Genomic DNA, 22,664 nt, shown 5'->3' on the forward strand with positions numbered 1-22,664 from the left:
GAGTACTAAAAATATCACCAAAATGTAGCAACATATAGCGGGAAATTAGCACTTGGACACATTCATACTCATTCTAAATGAATAACAAGTTACTTACTTTCATCATTAGAAACATTCCCCAGAGAGGTGTGACTGGAATAACGTTTGTTTTCACTTTCATTGAGACATCGTTCGATCCAACTCTCTGCAAAAGAACAAAGATGCTCTTTTTTTGTGTTTGCCTTTGCATAAAAAATAAACTTCGAATATATAAATAAAGCACCGGTTTTCAACAGATGGTGTTCTGTAATGTTTCTGTTAAAACATGGTCAGTCTGAGGTTATTTAGCAAGAAAATCTTTTCTTGCTTTAAAACTGAGCTGTTGCTATTTAGTTTTATTTTTTGTTTGTCTGTTTTTAAAGGACAGAGGCTGAAATGCTTCCAGGCACGTAACAAAGCTCCTCAGGATATTCTTTCCCCTCCCCATCACATGATACATTTAAAAAAACCCCAACCAAATAAATCATCCCATGTGGGCAATAGACATTAATGCAATTTGTGTGTTTCAAAGTCTTAGTTTGGCAAAGACTTATGTACTCGAGTATTTACACTAGTTTTGAAAGAACTCTTCATGTGTGTAAAATCAACCATTCATGTGAATTTTTGTTACAGCAGGGCTCAAACTGTGTTCTGTGAAGTCCAGTCCTACGACCCCATTCACCCCGATGGAGTCCCAGGCCCTACCAAGATCTTTTCCATACTGGTACAAGCCCAGTGTAGTGAATCAGCAGCCACTGAGCTACTCGAACCTTTCAGTGGGTACTCAACCACTCCTGTCCTCCCTCTTTATCACTTCCAATTTATTCCCACCAGTCAGATGGCACACAGCACTACATTGATTTGACTCTGCTGTTCCTCTTTCTGGAACCTATAACATGATAATGACTTTAGAGGATTCACTAGGCTCAGCAGAATTTACTGTTACAGGTCTTCAGGCCAAAAAGTTGCACCTTCCAATGTGTTTCCTTGGACAAAGTATGAAATACGAGTCCTTGAGTTTGCCTGGAGTCCCTGGACATTGCTGCAATAAACTGACCTCCTTCATAAGGGATTATCATTATTTTTCAAGGGCGTGCATGTAGGCAGAAATGAACTTACGCTCACAGAGGTCCCTGTGGTCAAAGCAAGAAAAAGAAGGGCTGGGTGGGAAGTCTGCAAGGTAACCCCACAAGTTACCACAGGAAACAACCCCACTGAGCAAAGAGATGCACAAGAAATAAGGGGAAACAGGCCTCGCTGTCAACAAACTACCAGAGCCAGAAACACCTTCAAAGACGCGGAAACGGCTGCAGATTCCTTTCCATGAGCCACCCAACAGACACATTGGGCTACCAGCGCAGCGCAGGCAGCGGTCTGCCCGCCAGAGAAAGCCCTTCACAGCAGCAGGCTTGAAGGGAGAGCAGAAGCCCAGTGTTTTGGGAAAGCTGCCTTTCTGGTTTATAGAAGGTAAAAGTTGGTATGACTTCATTTCAGCACTGGATGCCAATAAATAAAAATATGAATAGTCACAGCCAAACACATCCTGCAGAAAAAAAAAATACTTTTTAAACCCAGGCAGTGTTTAAACACACAAACTTGTGTGTGTTCCTCTGTGCACACACCCTGCACTGCCACACAAACAAAAGGGCAACGGCATCTGTGTAGGACTTCAGAAAGGTCTGCTGAGAGCCCTTCAGAACGGATTTCCAGGCCCTGCCACAAGACTCCAGGTACTGTTGCTTTGTGCACTTCTGGTTTTCAGGCAGTGTAAGTGAAGTTGTGGCAGCCCCAGGCTATTCCCTTCCCTCTGCCTATGTTCCCATGGTAAACACCACGCCACAGTGCTGCCTTCATTGGAACAAACACGTCCCCGTGTGCACCTTCCTCATTTACCATCAAACTGCCCTGTGCATACGGAGCTTCACAACTATGCTGCCTCTTCGCTATAGCCTGCTCCTTTGAGGTACTCCCCTGAAAACCAGCAAAAATAACTCTTGTTGTCAAAAGATTTTTCAGCCTATTTCTTCTCCCATCAAATTCAACACGGTCTTGTGTAAAAATCAGTTTCAGGTTGCTGATACCGCAACTTAAAACTTGCCAGTGAGGCCTGTGCTGTCCAATCAGCTCCTGCTCAGTTACTAACCCACAAAAAGCCTGCAGTGACTCAGACTTCGAGGCTTTCCCTTCTCATACTGCTCAGCTGCATCGGGTGGGGGTGTATCACCTCCTTGTCTAAAGGCCAACACAACGAGATGGCTGCTTCGTGCCAGATTTCTTTTACGGTCCTAAAACTGAGCTAACAGCGTCTCTCCTCTCCCGTTCTAGTACCACGAGCTGGAGGAAAGGAGCTTGGATCCTCACAGATCACTATGAGGTGAAGAGAAACTTGCTGCTGAGGACAACATCCGAGAGAGATGCAAGAAGCCTTGAGAAAGATTACCCTACCTCCTCCTCCTCCTCCTTTCAGCGCACAGCCATGGCTGTATATAATTCCCTTGGCTCCGAGCCCAGCCGCAGGGAGTAAAAGCAAAGGCGGCTGCCATTAGCGCCAAGGAGAGACCGATGCCCAGCTCTGCCCTTTCTTTTCCTGCCGGCACCGAGAGCTGGGAAGCTGGGATGCATCCTCTTCCCTCGGCAGCAGGGAACTGGCAGCAGCCATCTTTAGTCATGTTCCCTGCCTAAGGAGTAGGAAAAACAACTTTTTAAAGTGTCACCTGGTAACAATTTTCACCATCCTTGTTCATGTACTGTCTCCAATAACTGCGTATATATCCCTTTTTCATTGGTAAAGCAAGCAGTTTACACTACAAGACATAAAGTCTCTGGAGTAGGGCACAGTTACTGTTTAATTATGTGCTGCAACTCCTTTGGTCCTGAATCACCCCAGTTCAGCTCACTGCAGCCTGAGTCTGGCTTTGTCTTTGTGGCCTTGCATTTAAATAGCCGACAGAAATTCTTCAAGCCTGAAAAGATACATGACCTGTCTGGCAGCAAAGAATGAAGAAAACTAACTCTTTTGAGCAAAAATGTCAGGGAGTTTATGGCAAATTTGTCAAATTATTTGGCAGATCACAAAACGCGACAAAACCAGCTACCTACTTAAAGGCTGTATTATCTCATAAACTGAGTAAGTATAAATAAATATTAATAAGTAGATATTTTTTACTTTTTGTATAAAGAAAAAAAAGTTTTTACAAAGCTTTTAACTCCCAATATTAATATGAATACCTTCAGGCATTAAAAGAAAATACAACCACAGTTTTGCTGAAGTTGAAAATACTCCCTTCAGGAGCCCACAGATCCCAGATATGATAGCACCTGCCTGAAATAAAACAATAATAGAAAAAAAGAAAGAGGCGGGGCAAACAAAATAGAAAGTCAAAACTAAGTCTGATTTTCATAAATTCTTTCAGAGTTAATACTGGGTAGAGCCCTGTACACATCGAACACTCTTGTTGCTCTTGACACGCGGGTGTAGACCCCGGCTGCACTGGTGTCTGTCCCAGGCACTCCAGCTGCAGAGCCGAGGAAGAGACCCATGGCTGATACTCCGTATCCCTAATCTGAGGCTTCATCACTTGCTCCCAAGGCTGACACCAATCACACTACACTGCGATCCCAGACAGGCATTGAATCACATGGTATGGAAGATTTTATATTATTAAAGCCTAAATTATTGCTCTTGGACCTTACAAACTTCTCATAGACAGGATTTCACATCGGGAACAGTCCCAGAGTAATGGAGAGTTCAGGTGGTGATTAACCAGAAGTGCATATCAGACCTGATAACAATGATGAATCATCAACACAACATGTAGAAAACCCAAATTTCAAGTGGGAATTGCTTGTGAGAGCAAAAGAAAATACATCCTGTCTCATACAGGGCGTATTTTCACTCACTGCATTTTTGGTGTATCAAGTCTGAAGGCATTTCCCCTCCCTGCTCCCCAGGACTCTTCCCACCCCGTGCCCCAGCATACGGTACCCCCAGTTGCACCCACACAGTGATTAGAGCAAGGATCAGCACTAGCCAAAAAACACCCAGGCAAAATAAATAAATAAATAAATATCTAGTAGTAAAATATAGTGTCACATGCTGATAACTCTGTACTGTGACACCGTATGAAAGCTATCACAATCTTAGTAGCAAAGAATGCAACTAAGGTGTATTTAATGGTGTTTTGAAGAGGCACCTTTAAATACCATTATCAAGTGTTTAATTTTGCAAGGATCAGAAGTAAATTACAATGAAATTATAATTATGTCCCTCAGCCTTATAGTTTTTGTTATATAATTTCGTATACCACTAAATACGAATACATTGTATCTTCTGCAAGACTCCAACATGAGGGAAAGGAGATGATTATTCAAGTTACAATAATTTCTCCAGTGTCAATTTTCTGACAGAATAGCTTATCATGACACAAACAAAAAATATAAATTGTTCTCAATGATGTGCTGAAAGATGGATTTAAAAGAACTATGGAACTACTTCTGGCCCTCATTTCGCCTCTTCTCTTACTGGTCCTAATCTCACTAAGACTGACACATCCACTGAACCTCGAGCATGAGACTATTCCTCTTCCATTAAATGTGTCCACCGTGCTTTTAACAACAGAAGGTTAAAGTGATCTTGTTTTTAAGAGTCACCAGAACAGAGGCCTGCATGGCTTTCCCTTGTCCCCACCACGGCCCTTCACACCGACAAGCACGGTTTTTTATTTGTATGGTGCTTCGAACACTGAGCTGGGAAGGCAGTATGGGGCTCCCTCAAATAGTGGCAAACGCATGAGAGCTGCTCAGGGTCAGGAGCTTTCATGAACTATCAGGAGAGAGAAGCATGAACTGTTTTTTTAAATACATCTTCGACAAATTGTTTTGACACATTACTTCCTTCAGAAGGAAGGGTTTGCTCCTGGGAGACACCTTTGAAAGGCTTCTCCCTACAGAGCCTCATTTGAGGCGAGACACATACTGCGCGCACTCAGAGGTGCCTGCATACTGCCAGTACATTTAATGAGATAATTACTCCGTCTTGTTTGTATAATAGTTATTGGCTTAGCATATTTGCAGCCCAGAAAAGAAAGCACTCATTGCTCCCACGTGTGCATAGCCATAGCGAGAGCAGTGAGAGAGCCACCTGGGCTCCGCTCGGCGGAGGGGATGAGGAGGGTGGGCCTGATTGCAGCCGGCATTGGTTTCTGCAGCTGCTGTGCTGCCAGAAGGGTTAAGAGTTGCTGCAGTATTAGCACAACCTGTAATCACAGCCTCTTCTGGCCTTTGAGAGCCACCGTGCCCTGCTCGGCACCCAAGCAGGATGGCAAAAGCAGCTGGAGGGGCTGCGCCGCACAGCTGGGAGGTGAGCATACCCAAAGCCACTGGCTGCAGCCCTGTGGGCATGTGTGGGCATCCTGAGAGGAGATTAAGAGATTTTATGGGCAGAATGAAACTCTGTGGTCACCTAATTTGAGCTGCATTTTGCCTCACCTCATTACCCTACCACGGTACCAACTGCACTGGTTTTCCCCAGTTATGCCGTATCCTCTGATCTGGATGTGGTCGTATCACATAATTGTCGTAATTGTGAATCGCTATTTTTTACTGAAATTGTACGAGATGAGAATCCTCATATTCTAGAAACATAGCCAAGGCTTGTGGCAATCACAAGATCAGAGCCTGCTCATTCACCGTACGCTTATTTCACCACAGCTCCAGCAGTTGCACAGAAATCCCTCTCATACACCTTCAGCTCTAGATTGGCTTCCACACTCCGAATTTTAAAGCCGTTTGCCAGCAAGCGTGACAATTTATCTAGTGCTCTGCACAGGGACCAGCATTTCTTCCACTTAATTTTGCTTGCTACTGAAATAGAGCTACCTCTGGAATTAGAGATTTGTCAGGACACAAACTACTACCTGAGCCATGTACCAACTTGGATGGTGCAGCTGCAACAGTCCGACTCCTTATTTTTATTCATGGCTGCTCTTGTAATTTTTTTCTCCCAGTTTCTCAAGGCAAATGTAGAAAAAAGTAGAAAGTAACTGAGCAAAAGTATATAAAATGTAGATAATGCAAATATAAAGGGAGCAGCAAATTTCAGTGGATCTACAAGAGGACCTGTTAGAAAAATGAGTATTCAGAAGTGATCACAGACTTAATTTTACAGTTCCTGTGACAGAGGAGGAACTCCTGTCATGCATATGGAATCTTAGCACCCCTCCGAGTTATTTGTTCGTCGTTCTCAGAGGGAAGAGCTACTCATCTCTTCCTGCAGCATCTCTGCCAAGTGTCTCAGTACCAAGCTGGCCAGCAATACTGTCTGGCTGCTCATCTGATCCGTTAGGCCAAGAAAAAGTGGTTTCAAACAGCAGATTTAGCAGGTTCAGCTCAGGAGGCTGACCGAAGGTCGTGGAACCTCCCGTTTCTAGTCTGGTAGCCCCCAGTACTAACTGGATATCATATCTATCACAAAAATTTTCAGTGGCGTTGGTGTGTTGATATTCTATATCTTTTCTTTTTAGGCAAACCATCACTGCCCTGACAGCTGCTTCTGTTGTCTGTCTCAGAATAAATGCTGAGGTCTGCATGATCCATTTAGGCTTTTCTCTGAGCTTGTCTTGCTGAACATGGTCTGTGACATGCCACCACCCAACAAACCCTCTGTTCATGCTGTCTGTGTGGCACCACTTCTGTGGACAGAAAACTTTTATCCTCTACAGCTGTTAAATTCATAATGTCTGAACAGTCTGTGTGCTTTGACTATCCATTAGTATGCTGCAAACCTGATTTCTGACTGCCATATGAATGAAAGTAAAGCAAAAAAATGAACCAGTAGATCTAATATTTTCTCTGGTTCAAGTGAAAACTACGCCTTAAAACACTTCAATGTCTCGGTTCCATTAGTCATATCAACTTAGAAGACAAATCACTAGTTTTAAACAGTCCCTTAAAGGCAAAAGAGACTATCCCTTTCTGTCGGGGGGTAACGATTAGGAGATAAACCTGAAGCCTGACCCTCAAACTATTAAAAGTGTGCGCTAGTATCTGCTGCACATCACATCTGCTCCAACTATAAGCAAAGGATTCATGTTATGGACCTCCCATGCACCTTGCAGCACAGCACTGCTGCTTATAGGAACATCTGCCACCTGAGAAGTGCAATGCTGCCAGAGTGCTGCGAGGGATGGTTACAGCAGCGCATTCAAAACTTGTCAAGAACCACACTGTTTGAAAGAAAACAAACCAACAAAAAAAATCACCTTTACTCTGAAACCTCGATCTACTGTAAAACCAAGACCTAAGCAAGACCTAGCCTGGCCTCTCCACAATGCTATCAACAACTGTGTACCTGTAACACAACAGGGCTTGGCAACCACCAACTCCCATGGAGGCTGTTAAACTTACCAAAATAAACTAAAATCAAGCAGAACAAGCTATTAGGGACAGCTAATCACACACGCAGAGATTTTCTACGATTGAGGCTTTCATAGGTGATGTAATCTCCCTCCTCTCTATTGTCAAATGAAAGGTTTGTGAGACCATATCAGGGCCATCGTCCAACTGCTGTTCCCTCCAATTACTCCATTGCAGACACTCCTTGTTCACAAAAGAGCTCCTCTTTGACCATCGAGGTGGACCTGCCACACAGAACCTGATTTTGCTCCTCACCGCTTCATTCATTGCCCTCGGCTGGCAAGACACATATCCTTCAGTTAGTGCACATAAGCTGTCAAGAACATCTTCAGGCTCCACAGGAAATCATGCCAGTGTCCTCCTTGGTCCTGCATAGCCATCTTCTGTTTTTCCAAGAGACCTGCTCCTCAGGGATGAGAGTGACACATGGCCTTGGTGCAGATGGTAGAGCTGCTACCCTGACAAGCTGCCAGATACCTTGGTGCTTTGTTTGCTAATCTAACTTTTTATTTCGTTTCCAACAGGGCAAAATGTCGGGCACTCTTCTTGCAGTCCTTTCTTTTGTTCTTGTTTCTTGGCATACAGTTCTCTTGGAACGATTTCAGGGTTAATAGACATTGGTCCAGGGCAGTTACTAGACATTGGCAGGAATGGTTTTGTCCTTTTCCTTCAACTCATGATTCTGGTGAAGCATTGTGAAATTCACCATGATATCATAAGAATGCAAAGAATGATTCTCCTGAATCTGTGAAAGTTCTTTCATTTTGTTTAGCCAAGTCTTCACTCCTAGTACTGATTTCCTGTTAACCCATTTGATAAGGTATATTTAAAAAAATGCATGCTTTGTTTAAACTGATGTAACAAAAAGCACCATAGTTCATTGTCTTTTAACTCACCTACAATACTTGGGTAGGAAAACTGGAATTTATGAGATGTTGCCTTCTTGTTACTCTGTGTACTATGCATCATTACACTTCATCTAAATGTGATACTTTCATTGAAGTACTCTGTCAACAATATTCCTCATCAAGAAGCTGCATCCCAAACGTAGATCAAGCAGAGCCAGGAACCCTAGAATACAAGATTCCTCTGCATATTGATTCTAGCATTTAGGGCAATCCCCAACCTGGATCAGACGGGACTCAAAGTCCTATTCCCTTCTCTGGAATCATACATCATGTTGCTATCGCATTTCCAATTCAGTATGCACGTTAATTGTGAGTAGCCATTTCCCTCTTCCAGTGACACAGCAATGCTATCTATCATTTTATTTTGAAAAGTAAGTTTCACTACATCAGTGTGCAACATGCAGCCAACCTTTACATCAGTAAGATAATCACACATATCACGTGCTTTCCAAGCACCAACGCTGCATACAGCAGAGCCCACCCTCACGCTCCTACAACACACTGTGTTACAGATCTTCAGTCCTTCAGGGTCTGCTGAACAGACCAATGTAAATGCTATCATTGTCTCCGATTTATCCACAATGTTTCCTTCCAAGAAAATGCAAACATGGCCCTTGATCATTGCCAGTCCAATTCTCTCCCAGAATAAAGGACAGTCTCTCGATGCCCTTTTTGCCCCAGGTTTCATTAACTTCTTACACTATAGAATGAATGTGAGGCACACTAGAGAGCTCATAAGAGGAGGGTCTTCACTTCTGCATACCTATCACAACATCTCTTACACTCCTACCCAACAGCAGGCTCTGCTCACTAGCTCTTGTCTTAAACATTCCCAGCTGCTACCATGGTCCCTCAGCTCACCATCATGCACAAGAAGACACAGAGTCCTCAAATCCTTAATTCAGCTCCACTTCACCAGTGCACAAGGCTGGAGTCGTTTGGCTGAACAGGAAGTCTGTGACTCAACAAGAAACAGGATTTGCATCAAGTACCCATGAAATGCTTCCCTCTGCCTCAGGAGCCAATGAATCCAGCAGAGAAGCCAATTTGGCACAGAAACAGTAGTACATCAGTAAGACGGTCCCACAAAGATGACAAAACAAAAAGATGTGAGATGTGCAGGAGATGCAAGAAACAGTGGTTGTGGGGCGCAGGGAGGCGAGAGAAGAGGGAGAAGGCTGGTTGTGGGCAAGGAGGTGGAAAACGAAAGGAAAGGAAACAAAAGAATGAATGACAAAGAAAAGGGCATGGTCAAAAATAAAGTATAGGGAGGAAAGAGAAACTATAGAGAGAAATTTTTTTTTAAGATCAGAAGAAAAGAAGTCAACTCCTGAAGGAATAGGACTACAGTAAACATTTATCAGAAACAGCATCCAGGCAGTCAGACTGGAAGACCAAGAGAAACGGACAGACACATATGTGCAAAGAAAACTCAGGTGTCAGGGTGTGATCATAGCGGTAAGAAAGAGACAATCACTTGATTGAAGGAGAGCGTGAATCAAAGGAAAGAGAGACTGTATTTATCCAAATGGTGGCCACTTTTCCTCACTTTGTGCACATCTATCCCAAACCTCACAGTGGCTCACTACTGTCAAAGGATGCAGCCATTACATTACTCACTACTATTTTTGTGAGCAAATATGGCACTAACTAGATGGAAACAAATTTCTTTCAGCTCTCAATATGCACCCAGAGAATATCTGCATACCAAAACTAGCAGAGAGGACATTAATAAATCATCATAACATACTCTCACAAAGATAGGTATCTATCACAACTAATCTGCGCATACAGAGCAAGCATTTCATGCTATTAAGTTTACAGCCTAAATGTGCTTGTCGGAAAGTCTTCACTCAGTTCTGAAGTGCCTAGACTTACAGATTCATAAACCTTGTATGAATTTAGCCTCTTCCACACTGTCTCCCCTTAAAAAGTACTATGAAACTAGACCAGTGCTTTTAAAACTAGGAGCCTGGCTTTTCTGAGAAGCCTCCAGTCTCCTCTGAACAATATGCAAAGCAAACTCAGGGAGGGAACATGAGAAAAAAGAGAAGTCTTCTTTCCTCCTCCTTTTTTTTTTTTTTGCCTAAGACTCACCAAAACAAGAGTCTAGTATTGAATATTCAGCACTGAATACTAACTGCTCAATAGACGGTCTGTTTGCAGAGCTCAAAGTGGAAATGACCCAGCAAGGAGAAGAGGTGAACACGCTGCTCCATCCATGTGATTAAACTGCTCTGTAAATGCAGTCCTCCCCAGTTCTCCTCACCTCGTTACAATGGAGGCCATTTGCTGCCCCAACCACAACTCATTTAAAAAAAAATATGTTTGCATTAGAGGGGCCCCTGCACCAGTATTGTCTCTGTGACTGGGTTTAAGAGAGGAATGGGAGCTCCAACATTGGGAAACCTGTGCTATCCACTCAATCTGACCAGAGGTAGGAAGAACAAGGCACAGTCTGCAGAGGAGCAGAGCGCCCCGATGGGTGTCCCAGCACTCAGCCTGCACAAGGCATGGGGTAAATCTCACCCGGCAACTGCCTTGTTCTGCAGTGGACCTCAGCGGTCTCTTAAGCACTCCTCCTCTGAGTTAGTGCACTACAGCATCACACAGTGAGCACCCAGGAGGCCCAGCTGGGCCACAGGCTGGCGTGCAAACACACCGTGCCATTTGGAAAACGTGCTGTCTGCACACAGCCTCTCGCAAAGCCAAATTTTCCTTGATAACTAAAATTTAGCTCATCCTACCCTTGACCCTGAGAGGCGCAGAAGCAGCAGCCTGTTAGGGACACGAGGCGTGTGTTGCTGAGCTGTCATGCTCAGCGTGAGAATTCCTGGTCTGGCTCTCATGCCACGTCTGTCCCTGACAGGATCTCCGTCTCACACGCAGCACCAGGCACAGCTCCTCTCCTGCTGACCCTGGGGCCCCAAGTGTGTTGGCCAGCAAATCTCTGACCAGCTGCTTGGCCAGGTCTGACATACAGAGATGTGGAGCTGAGGGGTGGGTGAGGCTCTGCAAAGAAGCCCATTCCCTCCAGCCACCACGTGAGCCCACGCACCTGAGGAACACCCATGGCAGGAGCAGGCATCTCATGTCACAGAACAGCATTACACTGCTGTACCCTGACACATAGCACTTGGGGAGCAGGACTCCACTTCCACACTTGCTTGCACGACATTTTTTATTTACAGCATCTATCGTGTCACTGTCACCTTAAGGACCAGACAGGATTTTTTGTTTCCTCATGTTGTCTAAGTTTTGTACGGAGTAGGGGGACAGGAAGGATTTTACTTTCCTCTGAGCATCAAGGATGGCAACAGCCAAGAGCAGGGTACCTACAAGCTATGGTGCAGAACCTAGCAGCATTAAATACTCATTTGCTGAAGTAGGACATCCTGCCACATGTTCATGGTTTAACTGGATGTCAAATGAGGTTGGAATCACACAAGTCAGGCTGTTGAGGATTTTTTTTTTTTCTTTGAAGGATAGGATTGGGTCTACTTCCTCCAACCATCCATGAATTTCACTCAACAAATGGCCTGTTTCTGCAAGATGCTAGAATATTAGAAAGAGATACAGCTTTTCCTGCTTGCCTTCTGACACACGGAAGCTTTTGGTCTTTGGCAGCAGGTTGCAGCTTCATTACAGGGTGATGGAAAGTGTCATGGGTTGTGGAAAGGATGATCTGTGTGGCGTTTTGAATTAGGTATGCATTGCACTCACCGTGGAGGACCCGGGTGGTTCCTCCCAGCAATGGATGACCACTCGTGAGATCCCATGTATGAATTGGGCTCCCCCTCCATGCTGCCCTTCCTCAGCTGCAGCTGAGGTTTGTCAGAATTTTTAGCACTTCTGACATAGTTTAGCAATTAACAGCATTGGGGGGGGGGGGGGGAATTACCATCCCCCAAAAAATGTTAACCCTTCTATCATTGCATTTAGGTGGTATCTGTATTTATCCCTACATTTGGCTTTTTTCACTACTCAAATTCCCACTGCCACTGTATTTCTGGTATTTTATTGCTTTATAAGTTTAGGACAAGCTAGATCTGAATTTACAGATCTATACGAGAACAGAAAGCTCATGCCTGTTTTGTTGACTTAGAGATCTCATTTGCAAACTTACATCTGCATGTAAGACATTTTTCATATAATGAGTTCTACCCAACTTAGTGTGAGTGTCCCTAAGTCTTGCGCCAAGTAGCCAAATCAGTAAAAATGGCCGTCCTGAAGGAAACACACTATTATTCTAAGGAGTGAAAGTTTAAAAAGAGAAGAAAGAGATGGGCAACAATAACCAGTTCTATTTCTAGTGACAGTATTCTTAAAAAAAAAAAAAAAAAAAGCAAAAATTTCTAATACTCTAAACCTGTGGTTCTTACTTCCAGGCAAATCTCCTTTTTTCTAGGTACAGTCTCAGCAAGCAAATCCAAACCCTGAGAGAAGAGGATTTTGTGTTTTGAAGTGTTTGAGTCTGTGCCACAGGGTTCACAAGCACCCAGAGCTCCACCAGGAATTTTGTCAGAGCAATGATGACCACGGCACCAGACTACAGCAAGCCCAGAAAAACGATGAAATCCCAGCATACATCCCCAGCCTGCTGCTCTGAAATTAATGTCTCCAGTTCCCAGGGCTGTAAGTTTTAGGGACTCGCTCATTCAGAGAATGTTCCAGCTGCCTAAAATGTATTGTTTCCCATTACCGTAATATTTGGGATCCTATGCAAAAATGCTCAGGATAAGCTGCTAATTAATTGCAAACCCCTCATTCATAGCTGTGAATCGACTCCTTAGTTCCTGTAACAAATTCCATCATAGAGAAATTAAGTTCACTTACCAATAAAAGAAAACAAAGTGCTTAACTGTAGCTGAAGTGGAGGAAATAAGACAGTGCTGAGCCCCACGTTTCAGTCTTGAGGCAATTTAAGCTGCAAATGAGCTTTTTCTTCCTTACTGGGTGCAGTGAGAAACAAAGCTCTATTTAACCCCCTCCGCTTTTCCTGATTTCAAATTTATCAGAAAGGGAAGAACAGCCAAAAGTATTTCACCCAACAGCTCATTTATATACAGCAAATGAAATCACAACTCTTGCAGCAAGCCAGAACAACCCCACCACTGACTTAAAGCACCATCTCTAACACTGGTTAGTATTTTATAGCTCATAAATTGCTCTTGCTGCAAATCTCCTGGGAGAAAATAAATGGGAAGGAAGACAGGCCAGAACAGCTAGTTATGCATGTAAAATAGCTGCAATTAAGTTATTACACATTCCCAACCATTGGGAGGGATCATTACGAGCTAACCCTGGGCACCTGCCCTCTCCAAGGCACACACATGGACTTCAACAGGTGTCTCCCCTGTGGAGCAGACATTGCAGGATCAGGACCCATCTCTAATAGCAAATTGTATTACAGTTTTAAATACTCACAGAAACTCTCCGATGCATATATACAATTCAATAGGACCTAAAACATGTGTATAAACATGTTTTTCGTACAGACATATTAAAAAAAAAACTACGCAGACCTCCACTAGCTTAATCATCACCACGTACTCTTCCTTCCTACACTCGTTAACTATAGGATCGCTCAGCCATCAAATATCCTTTATGCTATCCATCTTCCTAACTAGAATGTTAGCAATCAAATCCCCTCAGCCGCCAGGGCACTGGGCTCCAGCAGGGTCAGATCATATGGGTTATTCATTTTCAGACACAATGAAACAAATAGAAAATCCAGCACAGATGCAGGGAAACAGACAAGTGGGTGAGCTCAGAAAATTCACAAAACTCAGTGCTCACAGAATTGTGAGCTAATTATTTGGACTCGAATGTCACATCAAGTATCCCCAAAGGACTGACCTTATATTTGTATTAGTTACATGACAGCCCACTGCTGCTCTAAAGCCATTGTCATGAACCATCAAGCCCCGGCTGTATCTAAGGCCACCTCTTCAAAAGTCTTCATCTGAAGAGGTACTAATGTTTCATCACTTTGCAGATTTCAGTGATCCCACGATTTCGTCTTTATTTTGCTATGGTGAAATCCTACATATAGAAATAGTATCCCAGGGGAGGGTCCTCCTTATGGCTGTCCTAACTTGCAAACCACTTGCAAATTAAGCTAGAGAAACGCAAAGGTGTTTACATTTGGAGATGCTGCAGATTTTACAGCTACGCTAACCTTCTTACTTGCCTGCACGCTCACTGCATTAGTGGCTGAAAAATAGCCTTATTTTCTAAAAGCAACCAAGCCAGTGACCCTGATGGAAGCAGGGTACTGTACCAGTGACAGCTCTAACTCCCATCACACATATCTTAGCACAAAATGGTCTAATTTCGAGAAGATCTTTTGCTTGATGGATGTTTACTACAGTAAAGGTGCAGCTGCGATAGATCAACTGAGGCTACAGGTTTCTTTCCAGTCTCACTGACAAAAGTTGAACCTGTCTGAATCCAGAGTTCCTTCTTTAATGAGGGTTTTACCTAAATAAAATTTTGAGGACTGTAAACCCTAAACAGGGTAACTTAAATAAATAAAATAGTTTTGTACAGTTGTCTGGCTATTCTTATGTGAAAGCTTGTTTTAGTTCTTTTTTCCTTCCATCCTTTTAAAGACCTTTTCTTCATTGCATGTAAATAACAGATTGCAGAGAAGTGAAAAGTGAGTATTTATTAAAATACTCCCGAAGTATTTTAGAATTAATGTATTAGCAGAAAAATAAATCATAAAACAATTCTTTTTTCTGAGCCAGACTTAGAAGATTAACTTCTTTATTCAAGGTAATTTTGGCCAACTTAAAAACCTCTGAAAAATCCCGATGGATTTCACAAACTTTAAAAAAAAAAACCCTTGGGAATGAAGACCTGGTCCCGTGCTCGGACTTGCATATAGATTCGAGTTCTGCTGCTGCTGAAGGCAGAGGGAGCTACCAAGGATCGGGCCCTCCTGCGCAAACATTGTCTGCAGGAACTCCGCAGCCAGCAGGAAAGAAAACATTTTTGTTGATCTTTTTTTTTTGTTTCATTTCTTTCACGTGTGAAATCATGTAAGATATGAAATGACGTAAGACCAAGAGTCAGATTCAATTATATAAAGGACCAGTGGTATTTCTTTTGCATGTCTATATCGTATCAAATGTAGGATTCAAAAGAATCATTGGATTATCTTAACTGCTCAGCCTTTATAAACACAAATCCTAGAACAGTAAATAACTTTTTTTTTATTTGTTTACTGAAACAAAAGTAAATCACATTTTTGCTTGAGTATGAAAAGGACTCAAGAAAAGTAAGAAAAATAGCCAAGAGCAAGTTCCTCTTTAACTGTTAGTAAACTGTGTTGCAATAAGCAAAGCAAACAGCAGCAAAATCAACCACTCATTTAGATCAAAAAAATTGGGACCTAGGATTGCACGCGTCAGTGTTATATGTATGTTCTGAAATGCCAAAACCTCTTTCCCAACTCGCATTTGAGTATTTATTATCAGTAGTGGTGATTTCATTAATTGAACTGGGATATGAAAGCCATTAATTTTCTTCAATCATTGTTTACATGCTAGATCCTTTTTAAATGGCAAGCTCATAGAAAAGGTCACCCACCACTGCCGCAACACCCATATAGTGGTAAGAATATAGACTGAAATCTGGCCACCACTGCAACGTGTTCCTCCCAGGCACTGGAACCCGCTTGTCGTGGTTCACACGAACTGCTTTAAGGGCCTAATCCCAACGTCCTTGACAGCACTGAAAGGCTTTCTGCTGATTTTAATGGGGTTTGGATCTGCTCCTAAGTCTCAGCTTCGCGTCCCAAGGATCTCATCCATCTAAGCGCTTTGAAACCAGCCGAGTTTTTGCCTGCCTCCAACATTCAAATAACGAGGGATATTTATTGAGTCGTGCAGAAAAGTTGCATTGCGAGAAAGCTCCTCTTTTTCCTTCGGCCCCTGCTCCCCGAAGCGGGGCGGCGGGAAGCCTTCCCGGGACTGCGGCGGGGACGGAGAGGGTGACAGCCCCCCGGGAAATCCGTGTCGCTCCCCGTTCCCGCACGCAGCTCCCTGGCCGGGCGACACCCCGCCGGGGGTCCTGCGGGGAGAGAGCTCCGGCGGGGCGCCGGGGCGAGGGAGCTCCCCGTTCTCCGGGTGCCAACCCGCGGTGCCCCCGGGGCCGCGGCCGCCCCATCCCGCCCCCGGGCGTGCACCCCCCGCCGGCAGCGCCTCGCATTCGCCGTGCCGGTGTCACTAGAGGGGGCTGCGGCTGTTGGAAACTTCTTAATAATAGTGGGGATCTCCCGCAAAGTCTTACCCCCCTCCCGCCCCCGCCGCCCGCCGGGGCTCCCCGGGTAGCCGCCCGCCCGGCCGCAAGCACCCACCCCGCCGCCGCCCTCCCTCGGGCCCCGGTGGGCTCTGCCGGGGGAGGCGATGGGGTGCCGGTGCAGCGGTCCCCGAGAGGCTGCGGGCACGGAGGTGTCTGTTGGGGGGCCGGCAGGGCTGTGGAGCGAGAGCCGGGCCGAGCGCAGGGCAGGCGGCGGCGGGCGCTCCCCTGCAAGCCTCATAAGCCAGACACGGCCCCCCTCCGCCCCCCCGGGGCGACCCCTTTGTGCGAAAGGGCGGGAGGGTGAGCCCAGTCGGGGGCTGCAAACTTTCCCCGGCGGCTCGCCGGCTCCCGGGGAGTTACGGGCTTTAGAAACTACGGCGGGGGGCGGGCGGGCGCCTTACGGAGTTAACAGCGGCGGCGGCGAAACGATGCGGGGAAAGATGCCGCAAACCGCCCGAGAAGGGTCTGTGCTCCCCCCCGCCCCCGTTCATCCGCGGGTGGGTGCCCCCGCCGGGCAGCGGGAGAGCCCCGAGGGCGACTCCCGCCAGCGCTGCCGGTGCCGTCGCTCCGTGCCCCGGCCGGGCCGTCGGGGCCGGGCTCTGCTGCCGCTGCCCCACCGGCCGCCGGGAAGCCGGTGCCAGCCCCTGCGCTGGGCGGAGAGCGGCTGGGTGGGGGTGTCCCGTTTAGGTTTAGGCTTGGTGACAGTCCCCGTGGGTCAATTGCCCAGGTTAGGGGACCATGAGCTAAACTCGATGGAAGCACACGGCACTGCTGGAGGGAGGGGATGGAACGAAGTTATTCCCCTGCCTTAAAATCGGAGCCGTGGGTGATTTTCTTTTTAATATTACTTTTTTTTCATCCCGCTGCTTTAGGGAAAAACTGTTAAGAAGAAATTAAAACATGACTGATTTTTTTTTTTTCAATGAAGCCATATTTCTCCACAATGCAAAAGGATCTTTACATAACAACTGAAACTCAGGAGAAAAGCTAATTGGATTAAGTCCTCTGAAAGGGAGGTTAAGGTGTCTGAATGAGACAACTGCAAAGCTCCACTTTTCTTGCCATCTGTTTAGCAAGAATAAAGTGTTTTCTGATTAATATTATCTTAATCAATCATGCTGCCATTTATTATAACCATACTGAATTTAAGGAACGAATAGTACGGAGGCTCAACCCAGGGACGGACAATTTTGAATGCAGGGTTAGAAAACGCGGGGTTTTTTTATCTGGTTTGATTATTTTTTCCTTTCCCTAAAGACCCATTACTGTCGACAACGAGAAGTTGCCACCAGCGCACTTAACTCCGTCTCGGCGGTGCCGCTGGAGAGAAGGACAACTTTCTTTTACACCCTAGCAACTCCTGCACACGCTCTGACCAGAACACAACGATTCCTTCCCCGCCAAGTTTTGTTCCGTGGCCCCGACAGAAAAAGCGGCCCAAACCCGGCCGGTGTCGCCGGTGGCCGGGGAGGAGCCGAGCCCGCCCGGTGCGCCGAGCCCCCGCTCCAGGACGGCGGCAGTCGCAGCCGAGCGGGGCCGGGCAGCATCCCCTCCGTTTCTCCTTTTTTTCTTTTCTTTTTTTTTTTTTTTAATCAATATTTAAATTTTACAATTGCGTTGGGGTCGAGGGGTGAGAAAACCCTTGGCGTGTTCGGGGCGGTGGAAAGCTAACGGGCTCCGGGGCGGGGGCTGCCCTGCCCCGCAGCCCCGCAGCCCCATCCCCCTCCCCCCGCACCAGCCACACCAGGCACGGCGCCGGCAGACCCCGGAGGAGCCGGGGACGGAGCTGCGGGCACCCCGGGGGAGCGCCGGGAGGCCGCCCGCCGTGGCCGTCGGGGAGGCGCGGGGAGGGGTGGGGGTGGCCCGATCCCGTTGCGGGCTCCGGCGGGGCCGGGACAGCCCGGCTCTTCTCTCCCCGGCCCTCTCGCCACCGTGCCGGTCGTCGCAGCGGGGGCACGGGGATGGCAGCCGGGCAGAGGGGCTGCAGGAGGGGACGGGGCAGGGCAGGAGCGGGCAGCGGGAGAAGCGTCCCCGGGCTTCGCCCTGCCTAACCTGCGAGCTGCCCGCCTGGGAAACGCCCGAGCAGGAAGGGAGGGAGAGAGGGAGGGAGGGGAGGAGGGGGTGTTTTCCGGTGCTAATAAAATAAATTAAAATCGCAAAGGTTAGTGTGGCGGCTGCCCGCCCTCCCCTGGGGCCGCGCTCAGGACGGAGCGCAGTGGTTACGGCCGGTGGAAACCGGGCTGGGTACGGCGGGAGGAGCACGGGCAGGGCCGGCGGGGAAGAGCGAGGGAGAAGGGGCCGCGGCTTCGGGGAACTGCCGGCTGACAGCGGCTGTGGGGAGACCTAGGCCTGGGCCCTGTCCCCGGGGAGAGCCGGCGCCCCGCGTCCCCCGCCGCCGCCCCCCCCGGACGGGGCCGGGCGGCAGAGGCGGCCGTCGGGTGTCCGGGCTCGGGCCGCGGCCCTCGGGCCCGTCCCCCTCGCCTCCCGCCGGGGCTGCTCCCCGCTGGCGGCGCTCGCCGGTGGGACCGCAGCCGCCCTTCTCCCGTCCCGTTACCGGACCGGCCAAGTCATCGTTTAGGGGTGCGGGGGGAGAGGCCCACCCTGCCCTTCCCCAAACTCCCTCCCCTCCAAAGCAACCCGGCCCCGGCTCTGCCTGCGGGACAAGACGACCCGGGTGCCGGGCTCGCCCCAACCCACCAACCACCTTCCCTAATAAACCTCGGTTTCTCTTCTCGCCCCTCTGAAAGGCTCCGCTCAAACCTAAGAGAGCGCCTACAACTAGAAGCGGAGAGGGGATTAGTTTGCCGGCCGGCAGCCTACGGAGGAGAAAAGCAAAAAAAAAAAAAAAAGGAAAAAAAACACCCCTCTGCTCCATCGTATCCACAAGTGCACCCGCAGGGCTCCAGCCCAGGGGCGAGAGCTCCCCCCCGGCACCCCCGCACCCCGCTCCCCCGCACACGCCCGGGGCTCATTTGCCTGCGAGGCCGGTGCGGCGGGCGGCCCCCCCCGCGCTGCCGCCCGCGCTGCCCCCGCCGCCACGGTCAAGTTGAAAAGTCCTCCCCGACGGGCGAGGGGAGCCCGCTGCCTGCGGGGGAAGGGGGGGGACACACACGGAACTTACCTGTGGAGTCCATATCGGGTTCCTCCAGCAACCCGCAATGCATGCTCTTCCCATGGACGGGACGGGAGCCCCAAGGTCCCGGGGTGCGGAGAGCCCCTGTCTCAGGGATGCGCGGGGAAAGGGAGCGGGGTGGCGGCGAGGGGGTGGGGAGGGAGGGCAGAGGCAGATAGTTGGGGGGGTGGGGGGGGTGGGGAGAGCGCGGGAGAGAGGGACACTCCGTAATCCAGCAGGGCAAAGCCAGACCCGTCAAAATGTTTGCGGATGTTTCATGGGAAAAAGCATCATTTTATAGAAGCCCTGATGGGAGAAATGTCATTGATAGGCCAGCCAGCCTGATGAATGGCTGCTACTCAGATGGGGATGTGGCAAGGCTCAATGTGAAGCCCATTGTGATGCTGTTTTGAATAAGAAAAGCTTTCCTCCAAAAAGGGGGGCCTTAGATCTACGCAATCCCAACACTTCGACTTCCCTCTTCTATTAGAGCATTAGAAACGTTTTTCTTATTTAAAGTTCCAGCGGCCTTTCCACTCCTCCCTTCCCTCCCCCAGCCCCCACCCAACGTCTTTGGCTCATTACAGCCCCAGATCAAAATTGGCTTAGATCTTCAAACGGGCAGTAGGTTTGGGGTTGTGCTCTTTGGGGCTGCCGGGTGTGCGTGCAGCGCCGCCGAGCTCCCCTCCTCCTCCTCCTCCTCCTTCTCCCGGTGGGCTCTGGGTTGGGATCCTTCGCGGGCACATGGCGTTGGAAGCTGCACAGCTTCCCAAATATCTTGTAAGCTTAGTTTATTGGGGAGGGGGAGCGGGGGGAGGGGGGAAGAAGGGCGACGTGTGTGGGTAAGGAAGGGGAGGAGGGCGAGGGTTGAGAGAAGTTGCCAGTGCCTCGGCCAGCGGTGCTGGAGTTGCAGATTTGCGGTGGGGACCCCCGCGCCTCTCCCCGGTGGCCCCGGGGAACGAGGGCAGAGCGGGGTGGGGGCCGCCCCGCCACCGGCCCCGTCTGCCCGCCGAGAGCGGCTGGCCCGGAGAGCTCTCCGTGGGGCTGCGGGGGAAAGCAGGGAGGGGGGAAGATCCCCCATGACCAAGAGAAATGAAGAACCAAACGGGTGCCTTTTCAAACTCGTGTTCCCTTCCAGCTTTAGCCCGAGGATGCGAGGATCCCTTTTTGGGTTAGCACGTTGCGGGGGGAAGAGGGGGGCAGGACGGAGGCTGGAAAAAGTTGCTTATTCTGCATGCGGCTGTATGTGCTGGAAGTGGAAGTAAAAGTGCAAAGCTAGGGCTCTGATAAAAGTGGCTGGTTTAGGGAAGGAAAAGCTGTGATTAGAATATGAATAGAGCTCCAGGAGAGGAAGAGAAAGGGGGATTATAGCTGAATTACTTTGACCATGGACAGAGCCAACGTTTTCCACTCTTCTCCCCCTCTCCCCTCCCTACACCCAGACTACCCCCCCTTCCCTCTCCCCTTCAGCAAAAAAAGAAAAAAACACCAAAACCAGCCACCAACCCCACACAGCAAAACAAGCGGCGAGGCTGCTAAAGAGGAAACCCAGCGCTTCGCAGTGCCCTCGCATCCCCAGGCGGGTCGGCAGCGGGAGAGCCGGCGGGGCCTCTCCGCACCTCGGCCCCGGCTGGCCGGAGCCGGGCGGGCAACCGGGGGACGGTCGGTGCAACCCCACCACTACCACCACCAGCCCCAGGCCGAGTTCTGGCCCCGGGAGCCCCGTGTGCCCGAAGAGGAGGCCGGTAAAAATAATACCGGGGTGAGACAGTGCAAAAAAACCGAGTCCGCGGCTGGCGGCGACTGACAAGCGCTTGAGGTCGCGGCAGGGAAGCCGCTGGCCTGCCCGCTCTGCCCGCCTCGGGGACGTGCCCGGCCAGGCGGGAGCAAGGCCCGGGGGAGGCGGACGCTTCGCCTGCCTCAATCTCCTCCCCCCCCACCCCCCGAAAAAACAACCCCACTTGCCAAAGCAAGGGCTGTGTTTCTTCCCCACCGGCGAAGTCCCGTCTCTCCCTTCCCTCCGCCCCCCGTGTGCTGCCGGCCTGCCTCGGCGCCAGGCGGCCCCGCACCGCGGCCCCGACGGGGCGGGCAACGCCGGCACTGTTGTCGCCGTCGCGCGTCCCCTCGACGGCGCGGCCCGCGGCTGCTGTTGCCGGCGGCGGCCTCCGCCCGAGGTCCCGCGCGCCCCGTCCCGGCCTTCTCTGCCCGCGCCTCCTCGGCCCTTCCCTGGCCACCTGCCCCGCGGCGGGACGCCCGGCCCCCGCCAGCCGTTAGTGGGGGCCGTTAGCAGGGACCGTTAGGGGCTCTTTCAGGGGCACTCCCCGCTCTGTCAGTGAGGGGAACGGGCTCTACCCCGCCATTAAACACCCCTGGAGGCTTTCGTGTGTGTGAGTGAGGATATATTTGATTGCCAGCGCCAAATCGGGGTCCTTTCCCCTCCTTTCTAAGTTTGTTGTTGGTTTTTTTGATTTCCTTTTCCCCTAAGTTTTCACCGTGGCGTGGTGTGAGGCCTGAGGGGAGCCCACGGGGTGAGTGGCCCTTGGGGCCTGCCTGCCTCATTCGGGGTAACCACAGGCCCTGTGGGGAAGCAGAAGCCCCACAAAAACATGAGGGACCTTTTTGGCCTTGAGGGCGCATCTCTGAGGGATTTTGAAATCAGTGTTAACTTTAAAAAATAGGAAACCCTGGCCGTGCTGCAGGGAGCTGTCTCTAAGCACGGAGGTTACCTGATGCCAGAATGGCTTCCAGCAGTGGCCCTGGCCCTGTGTGTGGTTGCTGCCCTCGGCAGCCCTGCGGGGAGGCTGAGGCACCCAGCCCCGGGCAAACACCAGCCCACAGGGACTTGCCCACGCTCCCTCTCCAGGGGAGGGGTGCACTCACGCTGCACTGCAGGCAGGCGAGCA

At 49.2% G+C, this 22,664-nt stretch overlaps 1 protein-coding gene across 1 annotated transcript in view; it reads right to left on the reverse strand.

The window, feature by feature from the left end:
* Nucleotides 1–19,813, reverse strand: part of RFX4 (regulatory factor X4) — a gene marked incomplete at both ends in the record, with an annotated part of 97,626 nt that extends 77,813 nt beyond the window's left edge. Inside the window, 2 exons of the mRNA XM_082498413.1 lie at nt 98–184; nt 19,771–19,813. Coding sequence (XP_082354539.1) covers nt 98–184; nt 19,771–19,813 — 130 coding nt within the window. The remainder of the gene's footprint in view (nt 1–97; nt 185–19,770) is intronic.
* Between the last annotated feature and the right edge of the window lie 2,851 nt (nt 19,814–22,664).

The sequence above is a fragment of the Vanellus vanellus genome (assembly GCF_965231255.1).
Source record: "Vanellus vanellus genome assembly, chromosome: 1".
In the NCBI taxonomy this organism is placed as follows: Eukaryota; Metazoa; Chordata; class Aves; order Charadriiformes; family Charadriidae; genus Vanellus; species Vanellus vanellus.